Consider the following 15,623-nt stretch of genomic DNA (forward strand, 5'->3'; position numbering starts at 1 on the left):
TCAAGAGTGGCGCTTGTTCATACACAGTAAGACACTTCGAAAAAAAGTGTCGACTGCCTTGCTGTACTAGCTTCTTATCAAGGAGAAACGCAGCTTCTATCAATACCTAAATTGCCATCTGGGACAAGTAAAGTTTTTAGTGTCAATACCATTTCACAATTGACAAAGAAAAAACTGTTTGATAAGTTATATTAAATGTCGCTTTGTATCAGCTAAGGTCTTAATGTAGCAATAGGTTTTCTGTCACTCTACCACAAGTGTGACTTAAGCAAGAAGCGAACCATGAGCGCAGGAATATCCGTATAGTGACTGTCAACCAGACTGGTCATTAACCACCTGACCAGAAAAGGAAGGATTAACAATAACATGAATGCACGATGATACACCAGTTATCATACCATATTAATTCAGGTGCACTGCACAAGTTATTTCCACACGAATGTTGTTTGGCAATTCAAATATGTTACAATTCTATAGAAAGGACTGAATCTTTTGCATTTTTTTTTTGACTTTGCATCATGACCTGAATGGAAAATTGAACATAAATCCTTGGCACGATTCCATAATAAGGGGGTTATGTCCATAATTTATGGTAGCATTAGACATAGACCTATTTGTACTATCAAGCTAGAAAAGGGCTATGTCCACAGAATTGCAAATAGCCCAGTTTTGCTTTCAAAGTATGCGAGATATTTGGGAGTATGTCCATAGCTTCACCTTGAATTTGATTACATACAAGGCTGAAACCTGGAGTGCTGGAAAGAGCTATGTTCAAAAACCGAGAAACTGCAATAAAACAAAAAACCTAAAAGTAGACATAACCCGGTTTGGTTTCACCTCAACGATATATATGTAGTAGGTCACGACATTCTGGAGAAGCGTGCTCACAAATTGAAATGACCTGAATACTTCGTATAAAACATGCAAGGCAAGTCATAGTTGTCACCACAATCGAAAGCGTCTTTCAAACGGGTCTGCTACTATTCGGTGAGTCCGATTCGGTGAGTCCGATTCGGTGAGAGCCCTATTCGGTGATTTTTTTGAATTTTTTTTTGAAAATTATTGGGTACCGTAGCCTAATTAAAACCCCTAACCCCAAACCCAAAAACCCAAACCCCAAAAACCCAAACCCCCAAAAAACCCCAAAACTCCCAAAAAAACCAAAAACCCCCAAAACCCCCCAAAAACCCAAACCCCAAAAACCCCCAAACCCCAAAAACCCCCAAACCCCAAAAACCCCCTAACCCCTATCCCCTAACCCCTATCCCCTAACCCTATAACGGCAATGATAATTAGGCTACGGCGCGCAATGATTTAAAAAAAAAACTCACCGAATAGGGCTCTCACCGAAAAAGGCTCTCACCGAATAGGGCTCTCACCGAATCGGACTCACCGAATCGGGCCATTCCGCTTTCAAACGATACTCAGCTACCGGTACTTACAAGTCAGAATAATACTTCAGTACGAAATATGGCAGAAAGTTCCGAGCCACTATTAAGTCAGTGAAAACGCGAACAAACTCGAACAACTAACAAAAAACTTCTGTTTTGCTTGAAAATCACTACAAAAATTCAAATGTCTAATGCATGTACCTACCAAACCAGCTAGCCTACTTAGGAGTTAAGATCTCAGCACTGGCTGACCTAGTGACCTTCCGCAAGTGTTTATATTATTCAGAGACTGAATTGTGTGTTGCGAAATAATGTGTCAAGATGATGTCACAATGCAAATTAACATCAAACAGCAAGCGCTATCACTAGACTATGCTAGACTACAAAAAATAATGAAAATGTTGCTTCCAATGCTTCGTGAAACTCAGCGTGAGAACTCTCATTGCCTCCCTTCTTTAAATCAATTATTGTATTTTAAAGTAAAAATTAAAAGTCATATTTTATGATCTAAAACAGAAAATATGACTTTATAACGACTGACAAGCTTCGATGACTTCAACCACTCTTTGGCCATTCGTTTGTCTCTTTTCTGAGGGGTTTCTCTCAAGCTTCACGATAAATCGTGACGCTGCAAAGCAACTAGATAAATTATATATGTCACCACCACTAAACTTTCGCTGCCGTCGCCCACTTTGGCTGTCGCCCACTTGGCCCGTCACCCACTTGGTCCGTCGCCCACTTGGCTTGTTGCCCACTTGGTCCGTCGCCCACTTGGCTCGTCGCCCACCTGGTCTCGCCCAAGTGGGTTTCGCCCACTTTGTCTCGCCCAGTTGTCAAGTACCGGGTGAATGCTGTATTTTAGCACACAATCACAGATTGGTCGTTGACCTCATCTTGTTTGCTGGTTTTAATTTTTATCCTCAGTTTGTTCAATCTGGGGATGAAAATCAAACCAAAGGCAGTTGTTTTTAATGTCAGTGGCTAAACCTTTTTTGTTTATTAAAGTAGTTTGCCTGGCTTTGCACACATGTGTGCACGAATGATTGAATGTATATTATATATGATATAATAGACATAGCATATAACATTTATTGTAATGGAGTGGTGGCTGACTAAAAGACCGCTTATGGTTTTTTGCTACCATCCTAATTGTGCCATATTCTTTAGAACTAACAGCTCTGTAACGTTATTTAATGTATTGTTTTTACTTTTCATTTAATCTGCTTGTTTGTTTATATGTGGTGCCATTAAAACAAAATAACTTGACTTGATAGCTGTCTTTGTCTAGTGTTGGGCGATATATCGAATTTTCGATACAATACGATGTATTTTCAATATCGATATTTATTTCAATTTCGTTCGATATTTTAACTATCACAGCCCTAACTCGTAACTGCAAATCCCTACAAAAACGTTGCCAAGGCCAAACAGCAAAGGTTGAAATTGCCTTGGCAATTGCTGTGAACGTTTATTACGAAAAAAATTCTACCAAAACATGTAAAACGAGAAGCAAAAAATATACTAGAGTAGTCTATCATGACCGCATTGTTTGATTTGTTGTGCGCACTTTGTTACGGTGTTAAATAACTCACGGTGGGGAAAAGTAGTTAATTTTGGGTTGATTCAACGTTCAAATCAGCACAAATCGATTTAATTTTAATTTTTCCAGCGGGATATATTGCGTACCAACGATACCCAATAAGAAATTTACGTTTGTGCACGTTGTTACGGTGTTAAATAACTCACGGCACTGGGGAAAAGTAGTTAATTTTGGGTTGATTCAACGTTCAAATCAGCACAAATCGATTTAATTTTAATTTTTCCAGCGGGATATATTGCGTAACAACGATACCCAATAAGAAATTTACGTTTGTTTTACATTAATTCGCCATCTAGCGACATTGAATTATTGTACAATAACATTAATTGCTCAACCAGGTACCGGTAACAAATTAACAGCTCCCAGCTCCCAGCGAGAAGATTGCTTGGATTTACATATGCACTGACATAATTTCGGCACAATTGGGATACTGCGAGCAACACAAAGTCTGTTCGATAAAGAACTAGCTGTCAGAATCGGAATCATCAGGTGCTGTATCGGAGGATGAGGTTGTCACGTCATCACTGGAATCGGACACATCAAGAGGCTCGTCGCTTGGCTGTAAATCTACACTGTTTTCGCCGTTCGCAATGAAGCGTCCACGTTTTGCGGCTGTCGTGCTTTGATACCCATCCACAGTCCACACGCCTCTTTCGCAGAGCTCCATCAGGGTATTGACTACAGAACAAAGCTATGGCTGTGGCATATCGACTGGGAGTAATGTCTAACCCTAACCTTACAAATACAAGCGCTCGTGTGGCCTCTGCATTTTTATTGCCGACGCTAATGCGCCATCCATGCATCTGCGTCGGCAATTGCCGACACTAATAGCGAAGGCTGAGAAACTCTTTTCTTAATTAGAACAAAAATATCGAAAAGTATTGAAATAGCGAGCACTTTTTTGAAATATTGTATCGTTTTTTTGTTTTTTTTCAATATTGCCCAACACTATAGCTGTCCAGTGTTCACTCATTTCACCCTACATGGCTTGGTCGATTCCAATCTTGATTTATGTTTACGTACAGGCCTCGAAATTCGTTTTTTTTTTGACTGCGGACAAACGTGTCCGGTCTGAACAGCTATCTCGGCGGACAAATTAAGTCTCACGGCGGACACACCAGTTTTAGTGTCGAACGTCATGCTTAATCACTTTATCTTGATAATTCTTCGCCATTTGAGAACTATAGCTACCGTACGGTTTAGAAGGCTTTTTAAAATTTCAGTGAAGTCACTCTGAAAGGCTTTCATCAGACCAACGACATGCGCTTAGTCAAAATGCCGTGTAGGCTAAAGTTGTAAATGCAAAAAAACAAACCGTTTTTTTTCAAAAACAAATTGGGCCAAAAAAAACACGCGTTTTTTGTTTTATTTAGTTTTTTTGTCATATTTTTCTAGAAAAGTTGCAAATTTTTTACAATTTGCAGCTTAGTTTCATTATAGTGCTTTTGAAAAACATTAAACTAGTAAAAATGGTTTTATGGTTGTGCTGAATTTCCTAAGTGTTTGTGCTTGGCAGAAGCATATGTTTTTGCATAGTTCTACGTTGTTTCGCTTTCTTATTCATTCTCAGGCATGTTTGTGGCCGGAATAGCCCGTTTCGGTGAGTTCGATCCCTTTACGGGAGATTTTTTCAACTTTTTTAAATTGTCCGGTACCGTAGCCTAATTATCATTGCCGTTTTAGGGTTAGGGTTAGAGTTTAGGAACTCACCGAATCGGACTAACCAAATCGGACTCACCGAATAGTAGCAGACCCGTTTGTGGCAGTAGACTTGACAAACATTGAATTAATGCAATTTGATACATGACATAATGTGGATGAGTTAATTTATTTTTCCTTCTATGGAAGTTAGCCTACGATGTTAGATGTTAGTATACCGGGACTATTTATTCTTGTACACACACAATGGGTTGACGAAATTTTGGCAAAAACAAGATGACAGCATTTAGAACACACATTACCTGGTTTGTGGTAATTTACTAATGTAAGCTGTTGCCAATAGCTTGTTTAAACATGTTTTTCAACTGATAGCTTAACAACGATGTATATTATACTTTACAAATGTTGAAACATAAGTATTCTTTTCGTGTATTGCAACTTGTAAGGTCTTAGACACTTTGTCATTGATGCTTCTTGCAGATCATTTGTGACATAATGCAAGAGATCTTATCACTGATATTTTTAGCTGTCAAAAGTAAGTGCATTTGTCGGAAAAGGTTTAGGTTAATGTTCCTTTCAAATGCCCACCACCCATGTTGACTATTGCTAGTATCTACCAACCCTAAATGAAGAAATTTTCCCTTTAAAGTGGAGTTTTTCAGCACTGCTCAGTGTTCACGTAGTGAATAAATGCTTCATAATACATACTTTTCCTGACAAGTATAATATAAAGTTTTACCCATATTCCCGCAATGCAGGATAAAAATATAAAACAAACACCAAAGGTGAAAACTTATTTTAATTTGGAACTAGGCCTACTACTTTTTGAGATAAAAAGAAATTAACCTCTTGTCGTTACACACCAATAAAACCATGATGCGTAACTTTAAAAAAAAAATTTTATTGGATAGAGGAAAGATTGACGAAAAGTTTGGCAAAAACAGAAAAGTGCTAAAGTCTCGAAGTCCTGCAAACTACTTCAAATTGGATGGATTAAGTGCAACTATACTTCTTTTAACCATGTCTATGACAGCACAATGGTCTGATTAAGGGAAAACAAACATGACTATGACATCACAAAGGAGTATTGAACTTCTTCAGGGAAAATAAAAAAACATCAAAATATTCCATCTTTCACTACATTCAAATGTGATTTAGGCTAAAAGTTGGGACTTCAGCACTTTGCCAAACTTTTCATTTATCTTTCCTCTACCCAATTAAAAAAGAAATTTTTTTTATAGATACGCATCATGGTTTTATCGATGCATAACGACAAGAGGTTAATTTCTTTTTATTTTAAAAAGTATATAATAGCCAAAACTTGTTTTAATGTTTATAAACAGATAGCCCACCCAGAAAACATGGGGGTAGAGCTAAAAACTATCCAAATATGTTGAGCGGTTCTTGAGATATTGCCGTTTTTCTATTGCTCCGTATCTATGAAGCCACCTAGTGGCTAAGGTTATTTCACTTATAACTCGAGAACCGCTTGTGTGGTTTTCATCAAGTTTGCACCAAATGCACATCTACTGGAACAACCTCTTGACGTTGTACTGGAAAAGGTGTGGTGTGCTGGTCAAAAGTGCCTTTGTGAAGCAGAGAAACAGGACACTGACCACCTGGTCCTAACATGCTCGTTAACCAAAATCCCAGGTGGCTTCGAAACTGTACACGAGTGTGGTACTGCATTTAACAACTGGCTGGACCAAATTACAGACAATACTTGAGATGTGCCAACCCGGAATGGCCCGTTTCGGTGAGTCCGATTCGGTGAGTCCGATCCCTTAATGGGGGATTTTTTCAATTTTTTCTTTAAATTATTGGGTACCGTAGCCTAATTATCATTGCCGTTTTAGGGTTAGGGGTTAGGAGTTAGGGTTAGGGGTTAGAGGTTAGGAACTCACCGAATCAGACTCACCGAATCGGACTCACCGAATAGTAGCAGACCCGTGCCAACCATAGGACACTGTTACTATTTGAGACGATGAGAAATCTTTATGGCTCGTGTGTTGAGACTCGAGATCTACAAAATTGCAATAGAGCCTACCAGACGTATAGTCTGATTTGAAATAAGTTATACGAGTTATGAGACTGTTTACTGAAAAAGACGCTATTGCAATGAGTTTACCCTAATGGCTGCATATTGTGACATTTAATGTCAAAATAGGTAAAAAAAACAAAAAAAAAACGTTTTTTTACATCTCTACTTGTAGCTGCTTAATACGCCACATAACTGATTAACTTCCACCGAACGAGGTCGTGTGGCTTCTTGCGTCACAATGCTCTGGGCACAAGTCGGAAAACTTCTACACTAACGCTACTATTTTCTGCTGTGCAAAGTTTTACTATGCTTTTTTCTTTAGGTATATTTTTGCGTGTCATGTGAGCAAAAGTGAATTTTCCCTGGGCCTAATACCAAAACTTAAAGGGATATATACTGAAGGAAAAACCTAACTTGGCGATTTTCCACGTTCTTTGTGTTTAACATGCTACCATAAAACGATTTTCACTAAAATTTCGCCCCATTTCGGGCTGATCACCATTCCGCGCGTGCTTTTGTCAGAGCTTTCAAAACGGGACTGGGCGTGAGCAGTAAAGCGTGCGATTGTACAGTCTACGTCACTATGGACTAGCAATCAGCTGATTGCGCAATAGTTGTTACTGCGGGCGGTTTAACTGTAGGCTATGTATGTGTGTACATCAAAACATCAAACAGTTCACTCAAAACCTCAGGTCTGATGTTAAAACATCAGATGTGGTAACGTGGCTTATGTTATTGCTGTCGATAGTGGCGTAATCTCGAGCAGTGTTTGCACTTTTTGGTCATTTTGAAAAAAATTAAAAATAAATGAAACATTGGACTTTGGGACTTGCCAGTGCCATTGAAAACAAATTTTATTTGGTAATTTTTTTTTGAAATGTTTTCTTGAATGTTCAGTTTACGCATTTTATTGCTTAATTCCTGTTTGAAAATTTCATTTAGTAGGCCTTTAACAAATTTTGCTGCATCATGCTGTAATAGCCTACTCGTATAATCTAATTTTATAACCAACCTTGCCTTATCAATATTACTCGGAGATCAAAGCCAGACATTGTGACATAAGACTTGAACTAAGTTGCTGGTGATTAGTGTAGAAGTACCGGTACTGTACTCCCATCGATTCTTAGCGAAGAATTCAGCTTTGTTACGCTGATTCAATGTCATCAGTCATTGAAGCAACGTAAAAACCGAAAGTTTTTTTGCTTGAATGGAAGATAAGGGATACAGTATTCACATTTTCTAGATGCGCGCTAGAATGCGCTGGAAATTATATTCTTGCAACATTTGTTTGTGCTATGCAATGACGGTTTGTATCGCTAGGACCTGTGTTTCTCGGCGGACAAATATGAACCATCCTGGTTTTTTTTTTTTGATCATTTGTCGGTCATTGACTGATTTTTTAGCAAAATATCCGAAAAAAATATAGTCAATTCGGTCAAAATGTCCGAAAAAATATATAGTCAATTCGGCCGGGTATTGCAAGGTTGAGTTTCGCTGATGAACGTTGAAGAAATGTTTGTCTGTTCTAACTTTTCTCAAATAAAACTTCAATCTTCAAGCCACCTAACGGAGTGGAAGGTCTGCGTGTCATGGATGATGAAACCAAACACTGGCTGCTCTCTAGTAGCCTTCCAGTGTAGTCCGGAAACATCGTGAATCTGGGGTGGTAAAAGGATAGACCCTCGGCCCCAGACGCTCACATGACGACGCCGAACGTTTCTCAGCGAAACTTAATGTTGTAGCTAGTCAGGAAGTACAAATTTTGGTTTGTATCAGCTCAGGCCTTGAAATTCACGGCGGACATGTCCGGCTTGTCCGCCGTCACAGCATGTAATGTCCGCTGGAAGTACCATCTAGATCGGTCATATTTGTCCGAGAAATAACACAGGAACTAGCGATACAAATCGTCATTGCATAGCACGAACAATTTTTGCGAGAATATAATTTCCCGTGCATTCTAGCGCGCATTTACAAAATGTGAATAGCCTACTGTATCGTATCTCTTTTAGCTTCCATTCAAGCAGGAAAACTTTTGATTTTTTACGTTGCTTCAACGATTGATGACATTGAATTAGCGTAATAAAGGTGAATTTTTCGCCAAGAATTGATGGGAGTACCGTACTTCTACACTAATCAGTAACCACGCGCAACCTAGTTCAAGTTTTACGTCACAATGTCTGGCTTTGATCTCCGAGTAATATTGATACGGCAAGGTTGGTTACAAAATTAGATTATACATATGGGTAGGCTTTTCAGCAAGATGCAGCAAAATTTTAGTTTTGGTATTACCGTAAGAAAAGGTTCAGGGAAAATTCAATTTCGCTCACATGACAAGCAAAAATAAACCTAGAAAAATCCTAATGAAACAAAAAGTCTACGCCGCAGACTTGTGGCGTAGACTTTTTGTTTGTGCTAACGCTTGCGGCCACATTTTTTTGGATAGTTTGCGCTTGAGGCTACGCCGTAAAATTTTTGCGGTGTTTTAGCGCATAGCGTCAACCAGCGGCGCAACTAGAAAAAACCAAAAGGGGTCGGCAACAAGAGAGAAAGCTAACAATTATTTGAAGAAGCGAATATATCACAGTTATTAGGTTGTTAGAATATTAGCCTAATGTAAATTGACAGCGCAATGATCCAATTCTGTGACGTGCGAAGCGACCTTTTTCGCTCTGTCTGCGCTTGCTACTCTCAAAAAAAGTTTCCCGCGCTTTCGAAAGTAGGCAGCAAATTGTTTGCTCTCCAGGCCCACATTTTAAAAAGTAGTCCACACAAGCTTAGGGCCTGGATGCATGTCAAATTTGACAAGATTGCAAAGAAAATTTAATTGCCGTCTTTTTGATACCAAAATTATAATATTGGTTTAAGAATGTGTGAAGTTGCGACCATACGAAGATTACGAATCAGACTAGCCTAAAGCCAGCTGCAGTTTCGTTTTGTAGGTTAATAAGGTTGCATCCTAAGTTATCCAATTTACCAAATTTTAGAAACCAAATTCTAAGAAAGGAAAACAAATCCTTTTAGTTTTTCCACCCTCATTCTCGTAATCCCAATCAAGACAAAGGATTAGCTATTACAACATTGAATCGATATAAAAACGACAATATTGCCAGCCGATGTAAATTAGTACTTCGGATTAACACTTTGTTAAAATAAACGTCGGGAATTGCAAACAAGACTTACAGCGCTGGTGATCGCAGCTGGATATATTCCATTTATATAGCAAATGTTCCCGCGCAATGCAACAGTGATGATTATGACGCGCTGACCTAATTCTGCGTCACTCTTTGATACTACATATTTTCGACATTTAATCCACGATCATTCTAATGCGAAATTAAATAATTGGCTGGAAGAAACCGGCGGCCAAACTTGGCCGACTGAGGAGGTAGCACCGGCAGTCATTCAAGCACTAGCCTACTTAGCGGCGATGGCCGCCGGGTGCTTTAAAGCTTGCGTTATCTGAACCGGTGTACTCGGACGAAATCATTCATTTAAAGCGATCGATACAAATTCAGGAAGAAAATTCTATGACACAAGTTTGCGTGAATAAATGACGGTCTGTTAATATTTTGTATTGCGGTTTATGCGACTTGAGTGTGAAACAAGTTTGGTATGCATAGAACGTAGCTTGAACTGACACATGTTAAGCAGTACATACCGTAAGTCTCAGTCTAGTTAGTCGTCCCTCTTCTTGAAGTTGCAAATCTTAAAGGGGGCTGTCATGCCGACTAGACAGCCCCCCTAGTTGCACCCCTGGCGTCAACGCATACTTTTTGATGTCTTAGTTGTTGGTTGAATTTTTTTTATCAAACTTTTCAAATTTTCAATAAGTTGAAAGAATGTTTTCAATGGGCAAATTCATATTGGAACCAAAACACAGCAAAATGTCAGATGAACACTTTCAGATGCTTGTGTTTCTTCGTGGAAATTCAAAATAAAACTTGTTTGTTTCGTGTGGTTTATACCTTGTGAATGTTTGGCACCTAGCAAACATAATGGATTTACGCTAGTGTATGCGCTGACGCCGACAACTTTTTTTACAAGTTACGTTGACGCATATGGCGTATGGTTTTTCAAACGTTTGTGTTTGCGCTGACAACGTCAATATTTTTTGTATGCGCGTGCATCACTGGAAAATAGTAGCGTTAGTGTAGAAGTTTTCCGACTCGTGCCCAGAGCATTGTGACGCAAGAAGCCACACGACCTCGATTGGTGGAAGTTAATCACTTGATCAGTTCATCATCATCATCATAATCCATCGTCGGTTTGTTCCCCACTAGTGGGGGTGGCCGATTGTTTCCGCGCAGCAATTGTTTTAATCCCTTTTCTCCTGTTATGCGGCGTATTAGCAGGGTTGTCGGTATTTTACCTGACCCAAAAAAACCCGGGTGGGTTTTTTTGAAAAAACCCACTTAAGAAAACCCAAAAAAACCCATAAAAAAACCCAGAGCATCATATTTGTCCAGTTTTTATTAGAAAATTAAAAAAAATGAACAAAAACACTACAAGGCACTTAAAACAAACTTTAAATTAGGACTTAAGGATGTGATTATGAAGTAAATTTCCAAAAATAAACTGAAAACGCAGTGGATATTGTACAGTACACAAAAATCAAGTAATGCCACTTTGTGTATGTATACTACATTGATTGATTGATTGAATTTTTATCCTCGGACTGGGAAAGCTTCAATGCAGAGCTTAATCCTGGCAGTTTTGCATACTTGTAGAGGCTTTGAATCACTGACGCAGGCCCGGTCACCGAGATTGACAGAGTGAAGTTTCCGCCTGTTGAAGTCTTGTTGCCGGGGAACTACTCCATCCATTAGATGTCGCTGAATGGAGAGCAGTCTCTAACGTGCGTTGCATAAGCGCACACCCCGAGAGTCGAACCAGCGCCGCTTGATCTTGAAGCTTCTTCGTTCCAGAAGTGACGCGCTAACCAATTGAGCTATCGGAGCGGACATTAAAACTCATTCATGCAAGAAGGCCTTATAGTTAAACTGGTGAAAGTACTACTCTACTGTAGTCTGTATATATGATGTGAAATACAATTTAGGAGGCTATTTACCAATTACAGATTCTGGATTCTAACGCATGGCTGTTTCAGAGCATTTGCCTAAATGGCCAATGGCCACGCAATCGCTCAATTGCTCAATGCTCATCCATTACTATATATAATATATATATAAATGATAAAAAATATTTAAACATGATGGCATAAATGCTCCTTGCCTTCAAATCTAAAGCAAATGATGCAATAATGTGATTTCTACCACGGTAGCATCAACTTGGTATAGAAATCAGTGGATGATGCAACATCCAACTTGATCTTGAAATTAATGGATGATGCAACATTCAAGCAACAACAGCCCTAGTGCATTATTTTATTGAGTTATGCAAGCATGTACTGTGAGTGAAAGGCACTTCATTCGTAAAATGTAGTTTTGAGGTGAAATAAGCATGAATCTACCTTTTTTTGCATCTTTTTAAAAAAAAACCAATAAAACCCAAAAAAACCCGGGTTTTTTTAAAAAAACCCGGGCGGGTTGGGCTTTTTTAAAAAAAACCCGGGTTTTTCTCAACCCTGCGTATTAGGCAGCTAGACGGCGCTTTGACTCTTCAAACACACGTCGTTGGTCTGATGAAAGCCTTTCAGAGTTACTTCGGTAAAATTAAAAAAAGCCTTCTAAACCGTAGCTATAGTTCTCAAATGGCGAAGAATTATCAAGATAAAGTGATTAAGCATGACGATCGACGTTAAAACTGGTGTGTCCGCCATGAGACTTGATTTGTCCGCCGAGATAGCTACTCAGATCGGACACGTTTGTCCGCCGTCAGCAAAAACGAATTTCGAGGCCTGTCTTGAAAGGAAATATTTACATCAGAAAAAAATGACCGAAATAAACAAAAAATGACCGAATTTTTTCAAGTCGTTTCTGACAAATGACCGAAAAGTCTCAGCAAAAAAAACCAGGACCCATCTAGATGGTACTTCCCACGGACATTTCCTGCTGTGACGTCGAACATTTCCGCCGTAAATTTCGAGGCCTGACGTTATACTTATATCATTTATGACCAGCGCAGAGACTTGTACACCAGCTCCCAATCTTCTCAGCCATGCACTAGTTTATGCATTGCAATAGATTGACTTTTGCTTTGAGCAGGATGATTGTTGCTTACTTCACAATGTAGATATTAAGGACCTGTTTTAGCCTGATGCTGCGCGTTCCTGTGGTAATAGCAAATTCCACTAACTTTCGGAACACAGTTCCCCAATCCCCAGTCATGTGCTATGACGAATGGTGTCTGTCAGTGAGTCGTTGTTTTATGTGACTCTTCTGTTTGGCTTGAAGCTGCTGTCTGTTGAGTCTCTGTATTGGTATGATACAATGTTAGGCGCCATTGCTGTGAAATTTTGTTGAGTCAGTTGATTAATAGATTAGGTGGCGTAGTTCTTCCCTATTGGCAAGGTTGTTGATCTTTGGACTCTGTCTACTTCTGAAAATGGCCTCTTTGAAGCGTAATTGAACTGCATCGTTTTCTCTGGCAATGATTACAAATTCAAACTCAGCGAGGCACTGTTGCTAATCATCAGAGACTGAACTTTTATCTGAGCTGAGGTATTATTTCAGGCGGGAGTGAAGTGAGCGGATCGTGCTGCCTATGTAGCTTTCCTCCATTTCTTGCATATGATCTTGTGGGTCTGCTACTATTCGGTGAGAGCCTTTTTCGGAGAGTTCCCTATTCGGTGATTTTTTGAATTTTTTTTTAAACGTTGAAATAAGATCCTAACCCCTAACCCTAAAACGTCAATGATAATTAAGCTAAAAAAAAATTCAAAAAATCACCGAATAGAGAACTCTCCGAAAAAGGCTCTCACCGAATAGAGAACTCACCAAATCGGATTCACCGAATCGGACTTACCGAAACGGCCATTCCGGATCTTGTAAACACAATTCCTGGTGGTACACATGTCGTCGTTCTGTAGTGAGCAGTTTTGTAGCCGGCAAGGTTTGGATTCTTGCTGACAATCAACAACAGAGAAGCCTTAGCCATCTAAAACGCCCTCAATCAAGTGCAACCAGCTATTAACTTTGAAATGAGACTACCAACAGCAGACAACGCTATCTCACTACTGTGCTGGTCTTCACCATAAAGATCGACAGAGATAAGCATAATCCACCACGAGTTCTACCAGAAAAAGGCAAACTCAAAACTACTCCCACACTTCGACTCAGCTCTACCCACAACTACCAAGAACAGGGTTGTCGGTATTTTACCCAACCTCCAAAAAACGGATGCTTTTTTTATAAAAAGCCACTTAAAAAAAAACAAAAAACCCAGAGCACTGGAGTTTGTTTTTTTTCGGTCATTTGTCGGTCATTGACAGATTTTTTAGCAAAATGTCCGAAAAAAATATAGTCAATTCGGTTAAAATGTCCGAAAAAAACAACGTTTCTCAGCGAAACTTAATGTTGTAGCTAATCTGGAAGTGCAAATTTTGGTTTGTATATCAGCTACTTGAAAGGAAATATTTTCATCAGAAAAAATTACCGAATTTTTTCAAGTCATTTCGGACAAATGACCGAAAAGTCTCAGCAACAAAAAAAAACCAGCCAGAACATCATATTTGTCCAGTTTTTATTAAAAAGTCGAAAAAATGAACAAAAACACTACAAGGCACTTAAAACAAAATTCAAATTTGGCTTTAGGAATGTGATTGTGAAGTAAGTTTTCAAAAATAAATTGAAAACACACGTCACAGATGTTTCTGTACAGTACACAGAAATCAAGTAATGCCACTTTGTACTAAAATAACCCTAACACTAAAACTCATTTATGCAAGAAGGCCTCATAGTTAAACAGCCCTAGTGCATTATTTTATTGAGTTATGCCAGCATGTAGGGTGTAGGCTTACTATGAGCATAGTGCACGTTTCACAAGAGGCGATGTGCTTTTTAATTGCAATTTTGGTTGTTAAGTTTGGGTTTAAGTGTTCCCCGGCCCTTGTCAACAAATGTCTGGTTGACATACCAATGTATGTCTGGTTTGCTTCGAATGTTGTGTATAAATTTAGTTGTTTGCGTGACGCTTTTCAATTTCTTGTTGTTTTATTATTTCAGATTAAAAGCTCTGGCAGCAACTGGTGATGCTGGTGTGCAAGTTGCTTGTGACTGGTAGGTTATAAATTGATCTGTTTGTTTCAAACAGTCCAGATATTATTTTATAACAATGTGTCTTATCCCTTCAGGATATTCGCGCATGTCAAAGATCCAACACTGGACCAGGCAACACCTCGAGAATTTATTCTTTATGCTTGCCCTACTGGTAACTACGGTTGAGTTTATATTTAGCTTTTATTTCATGTGTTATGCCTTTTGGTATGTAGCCTACGTGTAAAAGTTAATCGTTTAATGAATAAGAATACAAAGTTTCTAAGACAAGTCAGCAGATCGCTTATAGCATAAAAAATGATCCAATACTGTTTCTGCTCCATAACTTTGCTGACTGGCCAGACAAAGATGATTATTCAGTCACTATTTGTACATGAGGGCAATTTGAATGAAGCAGTATTGCAGTAACTGTTAAATCTTCAGCGTCAGACAGAGAAATCTTCTTTGATAGCTTAATCGTAGCAATTTTTACTTGTAGAGGCTTTGAACTACTGACGCTAGGCCGGTCACCGAAATTGCCAGGTAACTTTTGCTTGATGAAGTATCGTCATATGTGAATTATTCCAACCACTTCTTCTTCATTGTGTGAGCCTTTGGAGCCGAGGGTCTATCCTTTTACCACCCCTAATTTGCAATATTTTCGGACTACACTGGAAGGCTGTTGGAGAGCAATCAGTCTTTGGTTTCATCATCCAAGACACACAGACCTCAAGTCAGCTTCCCGATCTTGTAGATGAAAAGCTGCTGCCATAGTTTTG

At 39.0% G+C, this 15,623-nt stretch overlaps 1 protein-coding gene across 1 annotated transcript in view; it reads left to right on the forward strand.

Moving 5' to 3' along the window:
• Positions 1-15,623, forward strand: part of LOC145780997 (ubiquitin-associated and SH3 domain-containing protein B-like) — a 63,311-nt gene that overhangs the window by 12,895 nt on the left and 34,793 nt on the right. The window contains exons 2-3 of the mRNA XM_082592691.1: positions 14,815-14,868; positions 14,943-15,019. Coding sequence (XP_082448817.1) covers positions 14,815-14,868; positions 14,943-15,019 — 131 coding nt within the window. The remainder of the gene's footprint in view (positions 1-14,814; positions 14,869-14,942; positions 15,020-15,623) is intronic.

Source organism: Aplidium turbinatum, chromosome 12 (assembly GCF_918807975.1).
Source record: "Aplidium turbinatum chromosome 12, kaAplTurb1.1, whole genome shotgun sequence".
NCBI classification, from domain to species: Eukaryota; Metazoa; Chordata; class Ascidiacea; order Aplousobranchia; family Polyclinidae; genus Aplidium; species Aplidium turbinatum.